Raw genomic sequence first — 25,336 nt, forward strand, 5'->3', positions numbered from 1 at the left:
CCATTGAGCCACAAAAACCACCACCAGACGTAATGGCAGAGCCCAGCATTTGTCGAAACTTCCACAACAAAAAGCATTTGTCGAAACTTCCACAACAAAGTTCATCAGCTGATTCCTTTAATCCCACAGATATGGGCAATTATTTGGATATATTAGCATCAGGAAATTTTAGTGATGACATAAAACACAAGCTTTTCACAGCTCCAAGAAAACCTGATAAATTTTTTATCTTTCCTACTTCCGGGCACAACAATAGAGGATGCGTTGAATGCAGACAAGTGTACCATAATCACTTTGAACAGTATGTAATCTCCCCACGGAAAATTACCCTCTACCACGCAATAATTAATAATGGTCAACCAAATCATCCACATGTATTTACGTTTGAAAAGTATCTGATCAGATTTTCTAGTAATATATGCGCCGACAGCTCGTCGACGCCAAGGTATTTTTCTAGTACGTTTATTCTTTGGAACAACAGAGGTACAGAGATGTATGCTCCATGGTTATTATGGAGAGAGACAGGAACAGCTTCGGAAGTATCGGTTGGAAGATTGTCGGATTGCTAAAGGAGATTTATTTACTCTTCTTCGCGCTAAAGCGAGTTAGGAAAGTTTGTGCCGCTAGCGTGATAAGTAAAGAAGAAAAAAAAAACCTGTAAAAGAAAATTACATGAGACTTGGAACCAACAGAAAACGGAACATGTACGGAAATGGATTCAATATACAATTTTCTTCAGAAATAAGGTTTGTGACCATTTTATTCTAGAGTGAATGACGAATGAGTTCTCTGTCTGAAACATTGATGATTGTCTGGGCCCTGTAATTAATTGGGAAGTTCCAGCTGTGACGAAGAGAGCCTGCAATCTCTGAGTTTTTTATAAATCGTCCAAAAGGCTTCGCCCACATCTGAAATTTTAGATCTGTCGTAAACTGAACGAATTGTTCAAACGATCGATTTTCCCAACTGAATGCAGCGCTTAATAATAACAAATGTAAAGATCTTTTCCAGCAAGCCAGCCGCTGAACATTAAGACGAAGGGCTCCACCAGAGATTCTACTAGGCTGATTTCACGTAATTAATATTTTCAAACTGTACACAGATAAAGTACAGAGAGAGAGAGTGAATGGAATTCGAGAAATTACTCAGAATCCTCCATTAGCATAATTGTTTGTCTGTCTTTTCACGGATCAGCCTAATAAGAAAACACGAAGCCCTGACTTTATTGTACCGATTTATGTGTGAGGGTGAAAGAGTGATAAAGGCGACAGATACACTTCTGTACAGACAAAACATTACACCAAGTTAGCGGCAAGCTGCATTCATATAGACTTTCATCATTTACAGAGTAGAATTCATTATAAGTATCCATGGCTGATGTTCTCACAAGTTAAAATGGGCCTTCTTTGCATTAACTGTTCAACTTTTATGAATAATAAAATGGCTGGAGGAAAGAAAACCATTATCGTCAAGAAATTTGTGACTGAACCACTAACAAAGTTTGCAAACTTACTTGTGAAGATGGTGACCTTGAGACTCACTCTCAGCTCATGTACCATGTTGAAGTGTCAACAGATGCAAAATTATTTTTGACAAGAAGAGGAATGCAAACTTTATGCGATAAATCAACTGTCGAGACAGAGAATGAAAAGTATTAGGGAAAACCTATAACATAAATAATCATATTTTATGTAAAGCAAAATATTCCCCTGCAGGGCATAGAAATGATGCGAGTCTATTATAAAAAGAAAATTATAGTGAAAGTATAGTACATAACAAGGGAAACTTTAGAACTCTTCTACGATCCAGATTTGACACTGGTGACTTGCAACTGAAACATCACCTTGAGACCACTAAAGCGAATGCCACTTACATACATAAAACAACATGTAACTAACTTATTTCATGCTGTGAAACAGAGATGTTATTGAGAATATTGGAGGAAATCAAAGATTCTCGTTATTACAGCATAATCTTTGATGAGACTGCAGGCATAGCACTCATCGCCCAGCTGAGTTTAGCTGCAATATATGTTGATCATGATGGGGAATTACACGAAGATTTTTACATATCATTGACATCAATAAAGACAACGATTGCAGTGGGAACATCGACGAACTTCACAAAAATCCAGATGAAGTACATAGCACTACTGGTGAAGTATCAGGTACTAAGGTTCTAAGGAAAATGGAAAGCCTTTCTCTGTCCCTGGAGAGCTGTGTGGGTATAGGCTGTACAGTTGCTCAGTTAATACGTCAGAATTGAGAGGAGCTGTGGCTAGAATAAAAAAGAAAGCTATCAATGTGCAAGTAGCACTGTATCGAAGTCATCAGCTCAACCTCACCGTCTCTCACAGTTGAAAGTTGCAAGTGTGAGAAACTCACTTGGTACTATTGAAGAAGGAGTATCATTCTTTACAGCATCTAGCAAGCGGTTTGCAACCTTGAGGGCTACAACACTCACTGCAGTCACACTGTCAAATGAGATGGGTTGAGCAACATGATGCTGTTTTTCAATTCACAGTTGATCTCTGAACAGTTTGCAAAGTTCTTCAGGAAATACAGTGTTGGAGGGATAGAACAACGGCTGCAAAATACAATATTTTTCCTCAAGCTCTCTCTAATTGCAAGTTTCTTATCACAATCTTTACACTGAGTGATGTTATGGGTATAAAATATCCAGACAGCAAAATCTTACAAGGCCCCTATCTTGGACATCGCAATGGCAAAAGCAAAATTAGATTCAATGCTCAAGGTGTACATCTGCATGAGGGCTAATGCTGATAGCCACTTTGCTCATATTGTTGATGTGGCGAAGGCACTGGTGGAAGAGTTAGAAGTGGAGATGAGTGTTCCTTGTTTTCAGGCAGACAAAGACACAGGGAAAACTGCGATCATAATGATGATGCTATGACATATTGGAAACGAACTGTTTTTTATTCTAACACTGGAGCATGTTACGACTGACATGAGAGAACATTTTGCTGAAGAAAACATTTATCATTTAAAATTCAACATACTTTTGCCCTCATAACTACTGAAACACGGTGGTAATAATCTGGCACATAAATTGAATCAGTGCTTAACTGAACCACCGTTCCCCGAAGAAGAATCACACTTTGCGATTAAAAAGAGAGTAATGGGAGAGATTCTTCAACACAAGTAAGGGAGAATAAATGTCGTTAATGATTGTGATTCTGTTACAGAAGTGATGTCTGTCTGTCCTAGATCTGACTATCCTGCTTTGCACACACTGTACAAAATATTTGCTTGTCTACCTGCATCTATTGCTACACTAGACAGAAGTTTCTCAACATTGCGGCATACAAAGACATGGCAGAGGTCAACAACGAAGGAGGATCGACTTCATGGCTTAGCTCTGTTGGACATTCACCCGAACATCGATTGTCCTATTGACGATGTAATTAACCAATTTTCCAGGAAGAACAGGCGCACATTAAGGAAGAGAACCACAATTGTAACTTTTTAATATCATAAGATGGCATTGTCTTGTATCTGTCTATAATCAGTTTAAATAAAACTTTCTCAAAATTTGCATGTGACTTGATAATTTTTTATTCCATAAAAGGAAAGGTAGTTCAAGATATCTTTAGCGCCCTGTCCTCGTGGTTTTTCTCTATCCGCCACTGTCTCATATGAGATCTGGTTTAAGTTCTTTTGGCCATCTCCAAACTGTGGCTCATGTGCAATGACAAAATTTGTTGGTTGGGCTCAGAGGACATCCCACACTCACTTTTTTGCTGTTGGCTGAAGAGGCAATGAACATTTGTTAGTGAGGCAAAAGAATATCTTTTAATTTGTAGAGTCAAGTTATGGATGAACTACTATCATCCAATTGGAGCAGAGCTTAAGACTCAGATCAGACCTTTTATTGGTTTTGTGATCTCCACTACATATTCTGTTAGTATGTTTACAAAACTGTAATTTGTAGATTCGTTCAGTCTGTTGCACAGTTATCTTTTGTTTTGAATGACCAGAAACTGGTTCTCTCAGTTTAGAAAGATTCAAACTGCTGTATGTGACACACCAGCAGAGCACTGTAAGGAATGCACTATTGCCTACCAAAAGATAAGCATATTATACTCACACCAGTAGAAGATACCAGGTATTGGTAGTCAATCACTTAATGCTCCCAATATGCATTGTTGCTGCTTTCAGATGCAGTGATGCAGCTCCACAACAGAGTGTTGATTGTAATGGCACAGTGAGAGGAGTAATATATCACTGGCTGAATGTGTGTCCCCAATGTTGTGGGTTGACCCCAGCAACCCAAAGTTATATCATATTGTGAAAATTGCTTTCACCAAGAAATTATGTTACATATGGGATGCCAGTATTACACGTTCATGTCCACAACACTGGCCAAATGATTGCAGTATGGAAAACATGTTCTGATTGTTGGAACAGGATGTGACAATACATTGACATGTCCAAAAGAACAGATACCACATACATAATTAAGGTGATGTCAGCCAATGATCCTTTCTGTATAGATTCACACCACGTTTGAACTCTTACAGGAACCATGTGTAATGAGGATCATGAGCATGAGCACTGCATTGGTAGCGGGTGATTAAGTTGAGAACTTGCGTCTGACAGGTAGAATGCTAGAACTGTCCATGCAGATGTGATGACCACAGTGTCCAGATGGCCTAGTTGTCAGTGCATTCGCCTAGTCAGCACGACTCAGGTTCCAATCCTGGTCCAGTACAAATTTTCAATCTTCTCCATTTATGTAAATTAATGCCCAGACAACTAATGTATCTATGTCCTTTTTGCTGAGTCATTGTGGCTGCAGGATCACAATGCTGTCTGTCCCCTTGAACATGTCTAAAAGAATAGACAACACACGCATATTTGATGTGTCAAGATTAGATATGAATAATAATTTATTTTTCAATGATAGTGACTCCTTCCATTTATGTTTAGCAAAAATATGTAACTTTACTTTGGGCTAACTTGTATGATCTTGTTTAATCAAAAATCTCTACACCCTGAATGTAGCCTTATTAAGCAGCCAATTTCTGACAAAGATCCATAGCAGTCAAAACCAAGTAACATGTATGCATTAGGCTACAGTTATTTAAAACCAAGCTTAAGCTGGTACATGTTCAACAGCTAACAATACCATAACTTAATCAGGGATGTTTCAGAAACAAGTTACATATGTAACTCGCTCTCTCGCTCTCTCTCTCTCTCTCTCTCTCTCTCTCATTTTATGATTACATTCCTTCTATGTTTTTGTTGTCAGGAGGAGCATCCCATATTTTAGTAACTTTAAGGTGTATTCGCAGTCTGTTTCAAAGCTGTCAATTCTTTTGAACTAACAGCTACAGAGCGCAGTAATTCATTAGCCGCCACTGGTGAAACATCAGAACAGTAACAAGTTAGATGGTTTGCCTTCTCTGTGTGTTTTTATAGTTAATTTTCGAATAGTAGTAGCACATAGGATATAATGTGTGCATGCTGTGTGCAGATGGAGGAGCTGCCCTCAGTTTGCAAACAGCTGAAGATACTTCTTCCCAGGTTCAGCAGCGTTCAGGCTTTCCAAACTTAAAAAGGATGAAAACTATTTCCACATGGACTCTGCAATTTGATTAGCCTCTTTCTGGTTGCTGTGTATATACATCTACATAAAAACTCTGCAAGCCACCAAATGGTGCATGATGGATGGTACCTTCTACTACTACGCGTTTGTATGGTGTTCTATATGTGGTGTTCTTCACAGATGAACAACAGTTTTCTCAGTAAACATAAGTTGATCATTCCCCATCGTACTACTATCCTTATGTGCTTGTTCCATTTTATATCACTTTGCAATATAATGCCTTGACTTTTTATTCACCAGACTGTTAATCTGTACAGTACCAGTGTTGTATTCTAACATTATGGGATTCTTTTTCCTACTCATCTACATCCACTTGAAGATTTCTACACCAGCCATTCATCACAGCAAATAAAAATCTGTCCAAGTCACCTTGTATCCTCGTCGTCACTCAGTGATGACCCTTCCCCCACACACAATGCCATCAGCAAACCGACACAAAATGCTGCTCATCAGATCATTTCATATATAGATATGGCACTATTCTCTGTGGCACTACTGATGATACTCTTGTCTCTAAGGAACAGTCTCTGTGGAGGTCAAAATACTGGCCTCTGTAACTTGAGAGGTCTTTGTGCAGTTCATATATCAGGGAACCTATTCCATATGCTCACACCCCCATTAACAGCATGCAATGGGGCACTGTGTCAAATGCTTTCTGGAAATGTAGGAATGTGGAATCCAGCCTGTTGCCCGCCATCCATGGTTCACAGTATATAATTTGAAAGAAGAACAAGATGAGTATTCCACAAAATCCATGCTGATTTGTGAACAGAAACTTTTCTGTCTCAAGAAAAATAATTTTATTCAGGAACTCTGGAGCAAATAAGTGTTGCGGATATTGGTCTGTAATTTTGCAGGTATGTTCTTTTACCATTCTTATATACAGAAGCCACCTGAACTACTTCCCAGCTGCCTGGTCCTTTGCACTAAGTGAGAGATTTGCAATAAATGCAAGCTAAGTAAGAGGCCAATGCTGTAGCTTACTCTCTGGAGAAATGATTTGTGATTCTGTTTGGACATGGCAACTATTTTGTTTTCAACTCTTCCAGCTGTTTCTCTACTCCAGGGAGCCTATTACTATGTCCCCAATACATGAGTCTGTGCGACATTGTTATTTCAATGTTTGTATTATCCTCCTGCACAAACTTTAAAACTCCAGCTTTCCTTGAAAGCCACACCACACTGGTCATTGACTGCATGAATAGAAATCTTTCACTCAGTGATTTTATGAAGAACCAGAAATGTCTCATGTCCTCAGTAAAATCTCTTGCTCATGTATGACGATGGTAGTTGTATGCTTCATGCAGTGATAGTTTTACAAAAAGCACAAATTTCCAGTAACTCTCGCCTGTCACCATTCTGCATTCTTTTCTGTACTTAGTGTAGAACAGTCTGCTTCCTCAGCATTTTCAAATTTTGGCATTACACCACAGAGGGTCTTTTCTGTCTCTAATCCAGTTACTCACCACATACTTATTCAGTGTGTGATTTACAGTCCATTTAACGTTTTCCCATATTCCTCTACATACATCACACTCAAAGTAAATGACATTCACTCATTGTTTAAATGGGATGCTAAGATCTACTTACCTGCTCTTTCTAGAAAATCTTTTCTCCTAGCCTTCTTGAAGAATTCATTAACTTCATTTACCACTGTTGCTGTGCTGGCATCATGATCACTAAGCCCTCTTTCAATTCTGTGTGGGTTGTTAAACTAGCAGTTTACAACAGCTTTAAGAAAACTGTTCAAAAGTACTTTAAAAGACTGCCTGTCCATACCACCTGCAATGTATGCACAGACGTCTTAGCCCCTTTCAGTAGGTTAGGATCACCTGCTTCTTTTGCACTACTTTGTTTAGGTTCCCCTTGAATGATTCTGTAATTGCCACAGCAGTATCACGCAACAAATAAAAACATCCAGTGCTGGAGTTCACATACATGATACCATTAAGTTAACTGCCCATTAAAACAGGATCATGGCTTGAGTCTTGGTACCAATTTTCATATAACTTCATCAACGCAATTCTAGTTTGTGCTTATAACGTACAGAAGCTATTCTACAAACTTACAAGCTAAACTATTTCACCTGCTCAAAGATAGTGTTTAAATCCACATGGGGTTAAGTGTAACAAAATATTCTATTTTACCTGTTTCCTTGTTTCCAGCCTGGGACACACAAAAATTCTGTAAGTGTTGTCATCTTTACCCTAAGAGTAAAAACAAGACTGCTAAAGTGAATAGACACACAATTGCCAACCATCTCATTATTTTCACCCCAACTCAGCAATGATTAATTCCATGCAGTCATAAATTCTAAAATTACCTCTTTATTCTCACCCTCCTCCTACTCTTCTTTTACATTCATGCTGAATGGGTAAACCTGAGCCTGTGGTAAAAATAAACTGTAATAAGTGCATTTAAGCAGTCACAGTCCTCTCGTATAATATAAGTGTGTCATATGTACAAAGCCCAACTGTCAGACTTCGTAAGAATTAAATAGTAGTTCTGGATAAACGTTCTTAGTTTGACATTCTGGTGACACGTTCACTATGGTCTATTTCAATGGGAGGTAATAAAAAATTGTAAGACTGATTACAGACACCTTTGAAAATTGATTATGATCTCGCACTTCAGCGTTCTCCCTATGCTATTATTTTCAATCATATTTTCTAGTTTCATTATCTGCATATACAAACAAATGAAATAACACAGCCACTACCTGAAACACTGACATCAATGTCGTTCATATCAAACGACACAATACAGTGCACACGAACTGTGTGAGGGAGCAGGAACTGGACTGTCAAGTGCCATGTCACTCATACTACTTTTACAATCAGAAACATAAAATGTCTAGAACAGTTACAAAGAAAGCTTTTGTTTCACTGAACACTTATTTACAATAATATTATTAAAAAACACACACCCCCTACCTTGGCACACTATTTACTAGTGTTCTAACTTCATGAAATCCTTTTGGTGGAACAACCACATTTCTAGCTGTGAGATAAGAGTGTAGGCTACATGTTAAACCAGTCCTATTCTATGGATCAGGATGATGGGTTTTACATGCTAATCTCAAAAGAAGGCAGAGTTCTGGAAACATTATGAAGGAGCATCAACATATCAAGACTGAAAGAACCTGTAAAGTTGATCTACATTCTGGAATGAAGACAACTGAATCAGTGATAACACAAAAAGGAGATCATTAAACAGGTATAGACATTTGTTGAAAACATTAGCTAATTAGCAGCCATAGAATAGTTTCTGATTGTAAATCACCTTACTGACAGAAACACAGTTGTTGTTGTTGTTGTTGTCTTCAGTCCTGAGACTGGTTTGATGCAGCTCTCCATGCTACTCTATCCTGTGCAAGCATCTTCATCTCCCAGTACCTACTGCAACCTACATCCTTCTGAATCTGCTTAGTGTATTCATCTCTTGGTCTCCCTCTACGATTTTTACCCTCCACACTGCCCTCCAATGATAAATTTGTGATCCCTTGATGCCTCAAAACATGTCCTACCAACCAATCCCTTCATCTAGTCAAGATGTGCCACAAACTTCTCTTCTCCCCAATCCTATTCAGTACCTCATTAGTTACGTGATCTACCCACCTTATCTTCAGCATTCTTCTGTAGCACCACATTTCGAAAGCTTCTATTTTCTTCTTGTCCAAACTAGTTATCGTCCATGTTTCACTTCCATACATGGCTACACTCCATACAAATACTTTCAGAAACGACTTCCTGACACTTAAATCTATACTCGATGTTAACAAATTTCTCTTCTTCAGAAACGCTTTCCTTGCCATTGCCAGTCTACATTTTATATCCTCTCTACTTCGACCATCATCAGTTATTTTACTCCCTAAATAGCAAAACTCCTTTACTACTTTAAGTGTCTCATTTCCTAATCTAATTCCCTCAGCATCACCCGATTTAATTTGACTACATTCCATTATCCTCGTTTTGCTTTTGTTGATGTTCATCTTATATCCTCCTTTCAAGACACTGTCCATTCCGTTCACCTGCTCTTCCAAGTCCTTTGCTGTCTGACAGAATTACAATGTCATTGGCAAGCCTCAAAGTTTTTACTTCTTCTCCATGAATTTTAATACCTACTCCAAATTTTTCTTTTGTTTCCTTTACTTCTTGCTCAATATACAGATTGAATAACATCGGGGAGAGGCTACAACCCTGTCTCACTCCTTTCCCAAGCACTGCTTCCCTTTCATGCTCCTCGACTCTTATAACTGCCATCTGGTTTCTGTACAAATTGTAAATAGCCTTTCGCTCCCTGTATTTTACCCCTGCCACCTTCAGAATTTGAAACAGAGTATTCCAGTTAACATTGTCAAAAGCTTTCTCTAAGTCTAGAAGTGCTAGAAACGTAGGTTTGCCGTTTCTTAATCTTTCTTCTAAGGTAAGTCGTAAGGTTAGTATTGCCACATGTGTTCCAACATTTCTACGGAATCCAAACTGATCTTCCCCGAGGTCCACTTCTACCAATTTTTCCATTCGTCTACAAAGAATTCGTGTTATTATTTTATAGCTGTGACTTATTAAACTGATAGTTCGGTAATTTTTACATCTATCAACACCTGCTTTCTTTGGGATTGGAATTATTATATTCTTCTTGAAGTCTGTGGGTATTTCGCCTGTCTCATACATCTTGCTCACCAGATGGTAGAGTTTTGTCATGACTGGCTCTCCCAAGGCCATCAGTAGTTCTAATGGAATGTTGTCTACTCCCGGGGCCTTGTTTCGACTCAGGTCTTTCATTGCTCTGTCAAACTCTTCACGCAGTATCTTATCTCCCATTTCGTCTTCATCTACATCCTCTTCCATTTCCATAATATTGTCCTCAAGTACATCACCCTTGTATAAACCCTCTATATACTCCTTCCACCTTTCTGCCTTCCCTTCTTTGCTTAGAACTGTGTTTCCATCGGAGCTCTTGATATTCATAGAAGTGGATCTCTTATCTCCAAAGGTCTCTTTAATTTTTCTGTAGACTGTATCTATCTTACCCCTAGTGAGATAAGCCTCCACATCCTTACATTTGTCCTCTAGCCATGCCTGCTTAGCCATTTTGCACTTTCTGTCGATCTCATTTTTGAGACGATTGTATTCCTTTTTGCCTGCTTCATTTATTGCATTTTTATATTTTCTCCTTTCATCAATTAAATTCAATATTTCTTTTGTTACCGAAGGGTTTCTACTAGCCCTCGTCTTTTTACCTATTTGATCCTCTGCTGCCTTCACTACTTCATCCCTCAGAGCTACCCCTTCTTCTTCTACTGTATTCCTTTCCCCCATTCCTGTCAATTGTTCCCTTATGCTCTCCCTGAAACACTCTACAACCTCTGGTTCTTTCAGTTTATCCAGGTCCCATCTCCTTAAATTCCCACCTTTTTGCAGTTTCTTCAGTTTCAATCTGCAGTTCATAACCAATAGATTGTGGTCAGAATCCACATCTGCCCCTGGAAATGTCTTACAATTTAAAACCTGGTTCCTAAATCTCTGTCTTACCATTATATAATCTATCTGATACCTTTTAGTATCTCCAGGATTCTTCCAGGTATACAACCTTCTTTTATGATTCTTGAACCAAGTGTTAGCTATGATCAAGTTATGCTCTGTACAAAATTCTACAAGGCGGCTTCCTCTTTCATTTCTTCCCCCCCAATCCATATTCACCTACTATGTTTCCTTCTCTCCCTTTTCCTACTGACGAATTCCAGTCACCCATGACTATTAAATTTTCGTCTCCCTTCACTACCTGAATAATTTCTTTTATCTCGTCATACATTTCATCAATTTCTTCATCATCTGCAGAGCTAGTTGGCTTGGCTAGAAACACAGTAGACCACTTAAATTTTGGAAAGAGTGTACCAACGAAATAATGAAGCAAGATGATGTATGCAAAGAGGATGCTTTGAAGAGATATTTTGGGCAGAAGATAGAAAGAACACAGCAACATGTTATTAATTGATCTTTGTATTAATTAACTGCCTACAATAATACTAATATAATAGTGCAAATAATGATAACGATTTCATTATTATTACTGCCTGAGGCCAGGCCGGCTCCCTCTTTGACTTCCCACCCCAAACTGGTGTATGTCACTTCTTTTGCTCGGAGCTTCTGATGCCATGTGTCATTGTAGAGCCACGCAGGGTACAGAGACAGCATTTGCCTTTCAGCCAAACTTGAAAGAATGGAGCGACTTGTAGCTCTTTAAACATTTTGTCGAGTTAATAGTTGTAGGCACAGGTGTTAAAAAAGACAGAACATTTGTGTGGTCTCGGCTATCTGTATTTGCTGTTGATTCTTCTCACTGAAAGTCACATTATGCAAGGAGCTTTCTTAACTGAAAAAACTGTCTGGTTTGGGTTGTATTGCACGACACAATAGTTTGTGGTGTTGCCTTGGAAGGGGTTATGGTAATGTCTAGCAACCAGATAAGCTTGTTATTCCTATTCAATTCCCCATGTTGAGCAGTGGATTCAATGATTTGGTAATCCTGAACACTGTTTTAAGTGTGACCATGTTTAGCTTTAGACCGAGTTTTTGATGAAAATCATCTGACAAGTCCATTGATCTGCAGAACTACTTTGGTCATGTGGTTGTATTAAGTGAGAATGACAGTGCAATTTAGATGTTCCCTTAGTCTGTTTTAATTTTCTACTGTTGTGGTACACTGATTGTCTTGGACCTTGACTCACTGTGTGCTCATCATCATAGTGTGGGTGATAACATTGCCTCTGTACATCAGCGTCATGGACTGCCACTGCAAGCTACCCTTGGGCTGCCTTCACCCAAGTAATGTAACTTACTGTTTGAAATTTGTACTAAAATGTTGTACATTTTGAAGTTTGGAGGTTTGTTGAGTCAAGTGCTCTTCTTGTTCATAGTGTTGATCCCTGTTAGCATGGCCACATGCTTATCGGTTCTATGTAAATCACACGTGTCATATTCAGATGTCATCTAGATTTGCGAAAGTATAGCCTGTTGGTAACTTGCACATTTGAGGTTCACAGGCTGGAAAAAGCAAAAGTGTGTAAAACAGTCAAGTGTTACTGAGTTCTGAAGGTTTTTTGTATGTTCGTTCACTGAGCACTTGTGAGCTGGAGAGTAAAAGAAATTTATTCTATGTCAAGGCTAGTTACTGCTTACTAAATTCAATTGTTCGACTTATTTTAAAGTTGTCATGGAGTGACCTTTTCTCACCTTTTATTTATTTATTGCTACAAGGTGGTTCAGACTACTAATTACTGGTTCTCCTTTTTAAATTGCGTTCTTGAACTGTTACGCATGTACATTCACTTATTGAATAACTCACGCATTTTCTATGGTATACCTTAATAGTATTTTCACTGTGTCTGAAGCCAGCTATATCAATCTTGCACACTCATTCACTTATTAATTACTTAACTGCTCACTGGGGGGCAAGATTTAAAGAGACTCTCTCTGCCTGCCTGAAGGCAGCTCTAGAAATCAGTGCACCTGTTTACTTTATTAAATTATCTAGATGACCTTGGACGTGTATTTTAAGAATTTCCTCGTTCTAGTAGTCCCAAGGCAGCTGTAAATTACTCTTTCTTCCAGTATAGCTATTCAGTTTTAACATTTGAGATGAGTTATCCTTCTGTGTTGTCTTAAAGAGCCATCTGTCTCCAAATATTTATTTGTTCATTTGTTGAAGCATTTGCCTAGTTGCAGTTTGTGAAGTTGGAAATTTTGAATCTAAAATCTACAAACTGGTGTCAAAAACAGCTTTTGTCTAACTATTGCCTCATTTAAATTGGTAGTAAACTAAGATGTGTAATGTCTTAAATTTGGAAAGTTCAGAGTGCTGTTTGTAAGTCTGCTAATGTATCTGATTTTAGTTATTTTTCTTAAATAAATACATTTTAATAAACAATAGTGAATTATGTGAATACCTATCTGTCCAGTCCTTCCACTTAATTTCCACTTTTCCTGCTGGATGTTTGTTTGGTTGCTAACAGAGGACAGTTATTTTCCTGAAACTAAAGGGTGGCGGTATCCTAGTACTGTCATTCATCATGAGATGCTGCTGAACATTGGGTCCTGTGACTGTCCCGGATTGCCCTTATTGAAGAAGCAACAGTTTACAAATTAAAAGTGTCAGCTTCCACTTAAGGACAGTTTTACCAAACTTATAGCTCGTCTGCATGGCAGTGTGGAAACCCCTTGGTGATTAGTACCAACTGCATCAGGGGGAGAGGTGTTGCAGAAGCTGCTGGAGCTCCATCCATGACAACCTTATGGCAGAATGTACAGTGTTTAGAAAGAAGTCAGCCCCACCATAAGCAAATACATAGAATTCAGGCAACTTTATCCACTGGGATAATTGCTTGTGGGATATTCTACAATGTAATCTCTATTCTGAGCAGGTTAGATTAGCTCTGCAGTTACATGGGCAGGTGCATGACTTGCAAAGTTGAGTCAGCAAATTATGAGCAATAGGTGATGAACAAGAATCTACCACGAACAAATAACTGTTGGAAGTAGTACCAATGCTACATACAACTTTAAAGGACCAGAGGGGAATTCATTCAGAAATTACCTTACCAAATAATGTTACTGCTTCAAGCTGTAACGGAATTTTCAGTATAGAATGTAAGCCAGATGAAATCCATCCTGTGGATCACGGTCAAATTTATGTTTCATGCCGACGCTTTGGCCATCTCCAATAATGTTGTTGCCCCATGTTAAGCTGTGTTTTCAGTTGAATTTTACAGGAAAGTGCAACACCGAGGATGTTGTGTAAATAAATTATTGGGCTGAAATTCTCACCTCATTAAGAGTGCACTCAAGCATAAACACTTGTGGCTAGTGCTGTTTCCTCGTGAACCTTTTCCTAGGTACATAGATGAATGTGTATGGCCATTCCAGCTTTGGAATTGCAAATCACAGAGATACAAATACTCAATAATATATTAGAGAAAACGCAGCCACAGGACCCTTCATGGATTACCTTTGCTAATAAATACAAACCTTTGGCGAATTAGAGGCTTTGGTGTCCACTATTGAAGCCTGAGTTTCACAGACAAGTGATGGGGATTTAAGTGTCATTATCAGGATGGGGATCGAGATTACAGGCAGTTTAGAAGGGGATCACCAATAAGGAACAAGTGTAGGATGTGTTTCTGGTGTTGAGCTCTCACTGGGAAAATTTTGCCTCTGGTTGGCAAAACTGACTATTGGAAAATTTTCTTGGCCTGTGAAGTGGATAGTAATTAAAAATCTTAATTTTGGGGTGTGAATTTCTATGTGGTAGTTAGATTGTCAAGGCAGGGTTGTTTATTTTAAAATTAACACAGCTGAAAAATTCAAGACGCTTGCTCCATCAAAGATGAAATGTATATGTGCTTTGACTAACAATTTGTTGTTCGATGGGATCATCAGGTCCTCAACCTCAGCCTATGTTTCTCCCATATTCTCAGTATCTATGGGCTACAGTGGCGTGTTTCATCCAGTTGTGAGTTATCATGCGGTTAATGAGAACATTGTGATTCTTCAGTTTCTCCCGGCGTATTTGTTGCTTGAACAGTCCACGGGTATACTGACGGTTCATAGTGCCCAATGGGCACAATATTTCGGCGATCAGACATGTCAACAACGTCAGGTGCGCTGATGAACTGAGCTCCTGAGGGCGGGCAGCAGATTTAAATCCCCTCCCCCCACAGGCCACCCGCCCTCAGGAGCTCCTTTCGTCAGCGCACCTGACGATGGCGACATGTCTGATCGCCAAAATATTAAGCCTGTTGGACACTATGAACCGGCAGTATACCCATGGACTGTTCGAGCAATGAGAAGGTAGATTTGGAATCTGTGCCACATCCCAATCTGCGTAATTCTTTCACTTGGTTCAGTGGGGGTCAGTATTTTACTGTCCAGGATCTCAATCAGGCATATAATCAGATCATGTTAACAGAGGATTCCAAGCATATTACTGACTTCTGTACAAACTGGAACCTCTACGATTTTAACAGGGTGCTCTTTGATTGTCAATGAGAGTTGCTGTTCTGTCTTGCCTTCAAGATTGTGTTTTGGGCGATTTCAAGTTGAAGTGTGTGTATAATTACCTATATGGCATGGTTATTTTTAGTGCTAGTCTGTCTGAACACCTGCAACATCTTGAGGCAGTCTTGGTTTACCAGAGGGCGGCAGGACTTACTGTCAAACCATCTAAAATCACACTGGCACATAGGTTTCATTCTTGGGACATCTTAGTTCCACTGATTGCATTAGAATTCACCAGGAGCATACTAGCAATTTGCAAAAATTCCCAGCTCCTAGAAATAAGAAAAATGTGGCATGGTTCATATGCTTGGATTTTTTTTTTTTTTTTTTTTTTTTTTTTTTTTTTTTTTTTTTGCAAGTTTGTGCCCAATTTTACTAAATTAGAGGGATGCCTTAATAATTTAAGAAATTTCAAATGGGATGAAAGTCATCAGGAACCTTTTGAAGCCATTAAGGTGGCACTTGGTAAGCCACCAGCATTAGCCATACCCAATTTTGACCTCCCGTTCTAGTGGACGGACACCTGTTATTCTTCTTGAGTAGAAAGTAGCAGCTGTCCTCCTGCAGGAACAGAGCGGGAGGGTAGGTGTGGTGGTTTGATGCCCTACAGCCTAAGCACCTTGAAAACTTTCACTTGCAGAAACGAAATATGAATGTGAAACCTTGGTGGTTCTGTTTGCCCTTGAAAAATTCAGATTTTATTTTGAACACCAGGAATATTGTTTAGAGACTGACAATCAAGCTCTTGGTTAGGCAAAATTGGGCCCACTGCTCATTCGTATTTCTGCTTTTTGGTTTAAGGTGCAACGTATTACAGGACTGCATGTCCAAAAGAAGAATTGCAAGGTGATCATGTCCTGGTGAGAATTGCCACGGCTGGTTAACAGGGGTCTTAACAGAGGTCCCAGAGTTATTCATCAGTCTGAAGACCAACCAAGAGGGGAACCCCAGAATGGCTGGTATTAGGTGGAAGTTCTTGCAAGCCCAACAAGTGCAGGTGTACAGTCTGCATAAAGGGCTGCTTTTTCGTGAAGGATGTACCCGACAAACCCCACAATATGTTTACCCAACAAGCTGATAGTACCACTATTCCATCCCACCTGGGCAGTCATTTAGACATTTATAGAACTGTTGTCAAGATAAGACAACACATCAGACAGTCCTACCTGTGTAAGGATGTCCAGTGGTTAGTGGGTGAGTGAGACAGCAGTAAGGGAGCTGAGTTGAACCCGAACTCCCTCAAGGGGCTTTTGGAGTCTACCCATGAGGAATGCCTGATGTATAAATTTTTTACTGATTATATAGGTCCACTTCCTCATATGTGTGTGGGTGTTAGTCACCTATTAGTTATCATGAATGACTTTTCCCTTTTTTTTACTCATTCCGAACAGAGGAGTGACCATCCTGGAAACTATTCAGCATTTGTTATGAATTTCTTCTCTTTACCGGCCACCCAGGATGCTTGTTAGTAATAATGCTATTGATTTTGTTACCCAGCTATTCACAAGGTTCTGCTTTGACAATGGAATTAAGGATGTGGCCACCAATTCTTATTATCAGCATATTTTGCTGACCAGATGAACTGCAAGTTGAAGGCTGTGCTTATTTTCCACAACAAGGCTTAGACAAAGTGGGACATGTCAGTACCATGGCTCAATTTTGTCTTGAACACTGCACAACCCAAGTCTCTGAAGGCTGCTCCAGTATCCCTTATGCTAGCACATCCAGTCAATTCTCCTCTTGTCAACCTGTGTCAATCAATGATTTCCTTGCAGAACAAGTCACCCTAGCAGTAATACAGCAGAATTGGATCCAGGCTAGGCATATTACCAAAATTGCCCATGAGGGGCTAGCCGTCAGCTACAATCAGGGGCTAGATGGTTCAGTGGTGAGGTTTGGGACAGATTGTTGCTCCAAAAGCCTAATATTGCTCAAAAAGGGCAGTTAGGTTTCGCTAGCAAGCTGACTCCTCGGTTCTTGATAGCCTGTGAGAATGTCAGGGTCGTGAGCCCATCGAACATCCTGGTTCTGAATTTACGCACGCGTAAAGCCTCACACATGAATCACCCAAGTCAGGGAGAGTCAGATGTAAGGGACTCCTTAATGGCAGGGAAGGGGGATTTTCATTTGGTGGGGGAAGCTGAGCCATGGCGGGCTCCCTCTTTGAATTCCAGTCCCATGTGCCTGGCATACATCAATTCTCACAGCTCTGAGCTCGTGAGCATTGTGGAGTCACACTGGGTCATGAGGAATGACCGTGGATCTCACAGGCAGTCAGTGTCTTGAAGCCGGACTGGAGGGTGAGCCATACAGGGCTCGTGGGCGGCATGTGCTACTTGGCCGAACCTGATGTGCCATGATCATCACCACAACTTCCAATAATGGTAACTGCCATAGTCTGACCAGCCCCAACATTATCACCCATCTAAAAGCTGATGTGTCCACCTCTAGCACAGATAACAGCAGGGAGGGGAAATACTGTTGCATGGAAGCAATGAAGCCTTGGTAGATCACTGGAGAACGTTGGCACCTATCTGTACACTCAGGTCACCTCATTCCCATGAATTCTGGAAGGAGGACGATCTCTGGCATTATGCTAAATCACATCCCAGATGTGTTTGACCAGGTTCAGAGCTGGTGAGTTGGCCACCACATCAATTGGAACTCACCACTGTGTTCCTCAAACCATTCGATCACACTCCTGGCCTTGTGAAATGGCACATTATTTTGATGAAAAATGCCACTATCAGTGGGAAATATGATTGTCATGAAGCGGTGGACCTAACATTAATCATGGGCCTTGCCATTTGTGGGAGGCTTGCATGCCTCTGCGATACAGATAGCCCTACCGTAGTTGCAGCCGCAATGGAGGGGTGTCTTGAGAGGCCAGACAAATGTGTGGCTCCTAAAGAGGGGCAGCAACCTTTTCAGTAGTTGCAGGGGCAACAGTCGGGATGAAGGACTGCCTTGTAACATTAACCAAAACAGCCTTGCTGTGCTGGTGCTGCGAACGGATGAGAGCAAGGGGAAACTACAGCCGTAATTTTTCCCGAGGGCATGCAGCTTCACTGTGTGGTTAAATGATGATGGCGTCCTCTTGGGTAAAATATACCGGATGTATAGTCCCCCATTCAGATCTCTGGGTAGGGATTACTCAGGACTTTGTTATCAGGAGGAGGAGTAGGAGATTTGTGTTTATCGTCCCGCCGACGAGGCCATTAGAGACGGAGCACAAGCTCGGATTGGGATAGAATGGGAAAGGAAATCGGCCGTGCCCTTTCAAAGGAACCAGCCCGGTATTTGCCTGAAACGATTTAGGGCAATCAAATAAAACCTAAATCAGGATGGCCGGAGACGGGTTTGAACTGTCGTCCTCCTGAATGCGAGTCCGGTGAGCTAACCACTGCACCACCTCGCTTGGTTTCATTACCAGGAGAAAGAAAACTGGCATTCTATGGATTAGAGAGTGGAATGTCAAATCCCTTAATTGGGCAGTTCAGTTAGAAAATTTAAAAAGGGAACTGGATGGGTTAAAGTGGGAATTAGTGAAGTTCAATGGCAGGAGGAACAAGACTTCTGGTCAGGAGAATACAGGGTTATAAATACAAAATCAAATAGGGGTAACAGAGGAGTAGGTTTAATAATGAAAACAATATGATTGCAGAGTTCGAATACACCATGGTCACAGTTCCTACAACACTACACTATCACAGACGTCTGGTAACACCGTGTACTACAGTTGGTCTGTGTGCGGAGATGAATGCAGAATAACAATAGCAGCAATACATGCGGACACTGCGACAGCTAGACCAAACCACAACAGTGCACTACAGCCACAATCGTAAACACGAGTCGTCATCGTAAACATGTCCCTGCAGATGCTGCTCGCCGACCGTGGCCCGTGTTTGTTACAACACGCAACTGAACGTCGGAGGTTTCAAGCGTCAACTTTAGGTTACAATATCTCCGGAGGTAATTAACATTTTACAATGCAACAAACAGCACTGATTACATATTTGTTTATATGTTCAGATGTGCTAACAAAACTAATGGGGTTCCATTTAAAAAAAACATAGGTTTGTGTTAAAAACATACCTCCGTGCATTTTTTTTATGATTTGTATTAACCAATTACACTAGCCCCTCTCCTCACATTCGGTCTGCGGAATCGATTCGTCAGTATTTGATGTGGTTTACGAAATATATCCAGCGGTAATGTTAGGTGACTCTTCCTGTATAGAGGGGTTAGAGGGGTCTATATAAGGGCAATGTACTTGCAGGCAATGTTATTGAAATGGAAGAGGACGTAGATGAAACTGGAGATATGATACTGCATGAAGAATTTGAGAAATCACTGAAAGACCTATGTCGAACCAAGGCCCTGGGAGTAGACAACACCCATTAGGGCTACTGATAGCCTTGGGAGAGCCAGCCTTGACAAAACTCTACCATCTGGTGAGCAAGAGGTATGAGAAAGGCAAAATACCCTCAGACTTCAAGAAGAATATAATAATTGCAATCCCAAAGAAAGCAAGTCCTGACAGGTGCGAAAATTACCTAACTATCAGTTTAATAAGTCATGGCTGCAAAATACTAACATGAACTCTTTAGAGACGAATTGAAAAACTGGTAGAAGCTGAACTCGGGGAAGATTGTTTGAATTCTGTAGAAATGGAACATGCGAGGCAATACAGACCCTATGACTTATCTTAGAAGATGGATTAAGGAAAGACAAAGCTACATTGCTAGCATTTGTACACTTAGAGAAAGCTTTTAACAATCTTCACTGGAACACTCTTTCAAATTCTGAAGGTGGCGGTTGTCAAATACGGGGAGCGAAAAACTATTTACAATTTCTGCAGAAACCAGATGGCATTAATAAGAGTTGAGGGGCATGAAAGGGAAGCAGTGGTTGGGAAGGGAGTGAGACAGGGTTGTAGCCTATCCTCGTTGTTCAATCTGTATATTAAACAAGCAGTAAAGGTAACAAAAGAAAAATATGGAGTAGGAATTAAAATCCAGGGAGAAGAAATAAAAATGTTGAGGTTTGCTGATGAAATTGTAATTCTGTCGGAGACAGCAAAGGACCTGGAAGAGCAGTTGAACGGAATGTTCAGTGAATTCAGAGGAGGATGCAAGATGAACATAAACAAAAGCAAAGTGAGTATAACAAAATGTAGATGAATTAAATCAGGTGCTGCTTATGCAATTAGATTAGGAAATGATACAATTGAAGTAGATGAGTTTTGCTATTTGTGGAGCAAAATAACGCATGATGGTCAAAATAGAGAGGATATAAAGTGTAGACTGGCAATGGCAAGGGAAGTGTTTCTGAAGAAGGAAAATTTGTTAACATCAAGCACTGATTTAAGTGTCGTTTGGGGAGACCAAGGCATGAATGCACTAAACAGAGTCAGGAGGAAGTAGGCTGCAGTAGTTACTTGGAGATGAAGAAGCTTGCACAGGATAGAGTAGCATGGAGAGCTGCATCAAACCAGCCTCAGGACTAAAGATCACAACAGAAGGGGTGGGTGTGGTTTGCAACCAGTTTACAATACTCCTTTTCTGACAGTGTCTCACAGAAGCTCCACTGGACCAATGGATGCCCACATGGACGTTTCCCAGAGTATAATGCAGGCCCTGCCAGTACACGAGTCAAGGAGCTGGTCCTGTTGTGGGTGACAGAAATGCACCCTCCCAAAGGCATGATGAAGGTATCAGGATTCATCACATCAGGCAATGCTCTGCCATTGTGCCAACATCCAGCATCAATAGTTACATGCCTATTTCAGTTGTAATTGTCGATGTTGTGGCGTTAACACTGGCACACTGATGGGTCATCAGCTGCACAGACTCATCATTAGGAGTGTTTGGAGCATTGTGCATGCAGACACTTTTACTCTGCCCAGCATTAATGTCTGATGTTAGTTATGCCACAGTTTGCTGCCTGTCTTGTTTTACCAGTCTGCCTAGCCTATGATATGTACCACCTGTCATGAGGGGTGCTTGTCCCATCCCACAATGTCTGGACATGGTTTCACTTTTGTTTCACCATGTGTTGAAGACAACCACCACAGCACTCATCAAACACCCAACAAGTTGTGCACTTTCCAAAATACTCATGCCAAGCCTTCCGGCCAGCAAAATCTGCTCTCAGTCAAACTCTGATCATGTGCATTCCCCATTCTATCAGTGATTATAATGTTTTGACTGATGTGAATATGGATACAATATTATCACTTCCAAATGAATGCTGGGCAATGCCAAGGGAACTATTCTGCAACATTCGAGGCAATTGTCAAATGCATTGATTTATTACAATTGTGTACTGGAAAACAATGAGTCCAAATTTTTATTCTGTTCTTAATATCAGTGAAGTATGACTTGTCATGTGTACTGCTCTGTCGATGTTTCCACTCTCCTGACACAATATGCACCACCCTCCTGCTGGAGAGTTCTGAACTGCAGATTGTAACATAGGTGTGTGTTATTTAACTGTGTTGGCACATGAGAAAACCCTCAGAAAACAGAGCACAAAATCAAATAGTTCATCCACACATGGAGCACCCTCTCCTTCAGCATAACAATGCCAGACCATACAGAAGTGTTTCTGCACTTGCAACCTTTGAGTCATTATTATCGATCATCCTCCATAATGTCCCAGCTTGACCCAATGAATTTTCAACTGTTTCCAAAACTTTAAGAACACCTTCAAGGATAATAGTGATGAATTGGTGTGGGCAGAGGTGAGGCTGGGGTTCTGCCAACAAAGTCAAAGATTCTACAGTGATGACACCAACAACTAGGATGTCTCATTGGGAGGAAAGTGTTCACTGCCAGGGTGACTATGTTTGAAATAAATATATAAACATGAAGAATAAAAATGTAAAATGTTTATAAAGTCTGTTTTGATTAAAATGCTTCAATAATTTTCAAATAAAAATTTTGAGCCATTACTTTACAGCAAGTCTCATGGCCAAAATATACACCAATAAAATTTAAGTTTTAATTAATTAGACAAAGACCACGGCTTTCAATTTATATAATGTCAACGTGCATCTCTTGAAGTCATAGGGAAGTTCAGTCCATTAACTAACACAGGACACAATGTAGAAGAAGACTTCTTGTGGGTATAAGTTACATTCTGGGCACCATCTGGATTTTTCGGTAAACATTAGGCTGTGCTACTGGTCAATTTGTTACCACATCCTTTATTTGGCTTTCATATTTCTTGGGTTTCTCAGCTCACAGCTACACTGCCACCTTTCAACCTAGGCTAGGCCTTCAGCTACACTATGGATCAGTCTCTCACCACAACATATGTTTCAAGGGGGGATGGGATCCTAAACCCCATTTTAAACTTTTAGCTTTTGAATAGTCCTCACATTCAGGTGCAAGATCAATGACTGTTCAAACTGCTTTTCATTCACACAATATGTGTTGTGCATACATATTCCATATGCCAAACCATCATTACATCAGGGGTCAAAGCCACAGCCTGAACTTTATTGGATCTAACCACTCTTTTACTGTATTTCATAAAATTTAGTATATTTACTTTCTATCATTCTCATAGTGATGGTTTAGGATTACTGTTGTGATACTGCTAGTCAAATTAATTGCAAGCTGTTCACGAAGTTTGAATGAAATATAATGAATCACTCACATATATTCAAACGCAAATGTGGCATTAATGCTATCACAGTACTTCTGCAGTTGCACCCAAGATTTATATCGAAACAAATAAATATGTTCAGCACAGATAGTTCACAAGTAGTTTGCATGATTGTGTCAGGACCCTCAATTCTGTTTTACAGAATAAATATACTAGTGGCGCGAAGTGAATTTGTATGACTGCTGACAGCTGAATACCCCACAAATGGTTGCACTGCATCAGATTTTAAGTGACAAATATATGTCAGATTATTTCCATCAGTAACTGGAGTATCCTGTGTAACAATGTGCAGCAAATGCAGAAAGTGGTTATGAACAAACCTGTCAATATTTAATGTATAACTCAATAGCTTCACCAAACCTTTGCTGCCGAAATGACATGGATATCGAAACAAATGTTCAGCACAGATAGTTCACAAGTAGTTTGTGTGATTGTGTCAGGACCCTCAATTCTGATTGTCAGAATAAAAATACTAGCGGCATCTGCATTCTGCACCTACAGGCTGTGTAACAATTTATGCTTCCATGTATTCTTTGCCTGAAATTTATATTTACTGCTGAGAGTTCTACTTACACTTTATTCACATATTCAAAGTCAACACCTAATGTTAATAGTACTACAAAATGTACTCCTCAGATTATTGACCATGTGAATGTCACTTCAAAATTATTCGCAAATAATTTGTTTTACATCATCAATAAATAAATTACAATTCCATTGCACGATACACTGTAATAATGCATTAACTGCACCCATACCATTTATAAATTTAATGGCACTGCTCACATTCACAATAGTCATAGTTATTCGTAAGTTGCACATTAAGGTTCTTACTTAAAAGAAGTGTATACAGAGCAGAACATACCCACTTTATCAGCATAATTGGGTTGTGCATTAAAATTTTCCATGTTTACTGAACATCAAATTGAAACTCTTGCTCAATTCTATGCGAGGTTTAGTACAACACTAATTTCAATGCGCTGTGCAAAATTTTACATATAAGACAGTTCATCAGTTTTTTAGTAAACAGAATTACTCATGTTTCCAGCAGTATGACATGAATTGTATGTATTCACTTATGATACTACACACAGAAAAACACTGAAGAAATACAAGTAAGCCACTTACCATGGAGTGTAACTCAGTTTGTACTTCATCTGTTTCCTCTTTTTTAATCCACATTGTTGGCACCTGGTACATAGCTTCAGTTCTACAGTGTGGGGAAAGAAAAGCAATCAAATAAGATCAGCTGTACACAGTTTCCATTGTTACCATGAGGTATAGCTCAAAGACAGTATTATCACTCATCTACTGGGTGCATAAATGGGTGATTACACAGGAAACTGATTCTAAGTGGTTGAGGAAAAGTGTGTTCAGTGACAAATTGATTTACATTTCTCAGGTTATGAAGGGTGGGTACAATCATAAAATACTATGCACTGGAAACGGAGAAGTTACAGTTGCAACTGCTCCTTTGTAACACTGGCTTATGGATACTGTCTTATTGTGACAATTATGGAAGATATGTATTTTTTTTTGGTGCATTCACTAACTTTGGCATTACGAACAAAGCAGTCAATAGATTGCAGCGAAATTATTGAATATCACCAAATATTTAATTCTATACTTTATTCGTTGTGTTATTTTCAGTCTCATAGGGACATGATGAAAATCCAGACGTATGGATTGTTTGCTTATCAGCGAATGTGCGTTTTCAACATAGGTATTACTGAAACTTTCTTCATCTGTATTCATTCACAATTGTATACTCAATTTACAGTAAACAATTTGGAATCTTTACCTGCTATTAAAGATAAACATATACCCGTGCTGTAGATTGCACACTGCAATGTGGAAGTTCTCATTCTTGATTACCATCAAGATTAAACATTGTTGAGTTTTTTCTTACAACACTGATTCCCAGAAACGACTTCCTACTAACTGTAACTATGATGAAGATCTATTGATTCTGATGAATG

At 39.7% G+C, this 25,336-nt stretch overlaps 1 protein-coding gene across 5 annotated transcripts in view; it reads right to left on the bottom strand.

Moving 5' to 3' along the window:
* Positions 1 to 25,336, bottom strand: part of LOC126442745 (zinc finger protein 93-like) — a 128,086-nt gene that overhangs the window by 100,495 nt on the left and 2,255 nt on the right. For all 5 annotated transcript variants that reach the window (XM_050090757.1, XM_050090756.1, XM_050090755.1 and 2 more), the window contains exon 2: positions 24,486 to 24,567. In XM_050090757.1, coding sequence (XP_049946714.1) covers positions 24,486 to 24,567 — 82 coding nt within the window. The remainder of the gene's footprint in view (positions 1 to 24,485; positions 24,568 to 25,336) is intronic.

This window comes from Schistocerca serialis, unplaced genomic scaffold (genome assembly GCF_023864345.2).
Source record: "Schistocerca serialis cubense isolate TAMUIC-IGC-003099 unplaced genomic scaffold, iqSchSeri2.2 HiC_scaffold_1402, whole genome shotgun sequence".
In the NCBI taxonomy this organism is placed as follows: Eukaryota; Metazoa; Arthropoda; class Insecta; order Orthoptera; family Acrididae; genus Schistocerca; species Schistocerca serialis.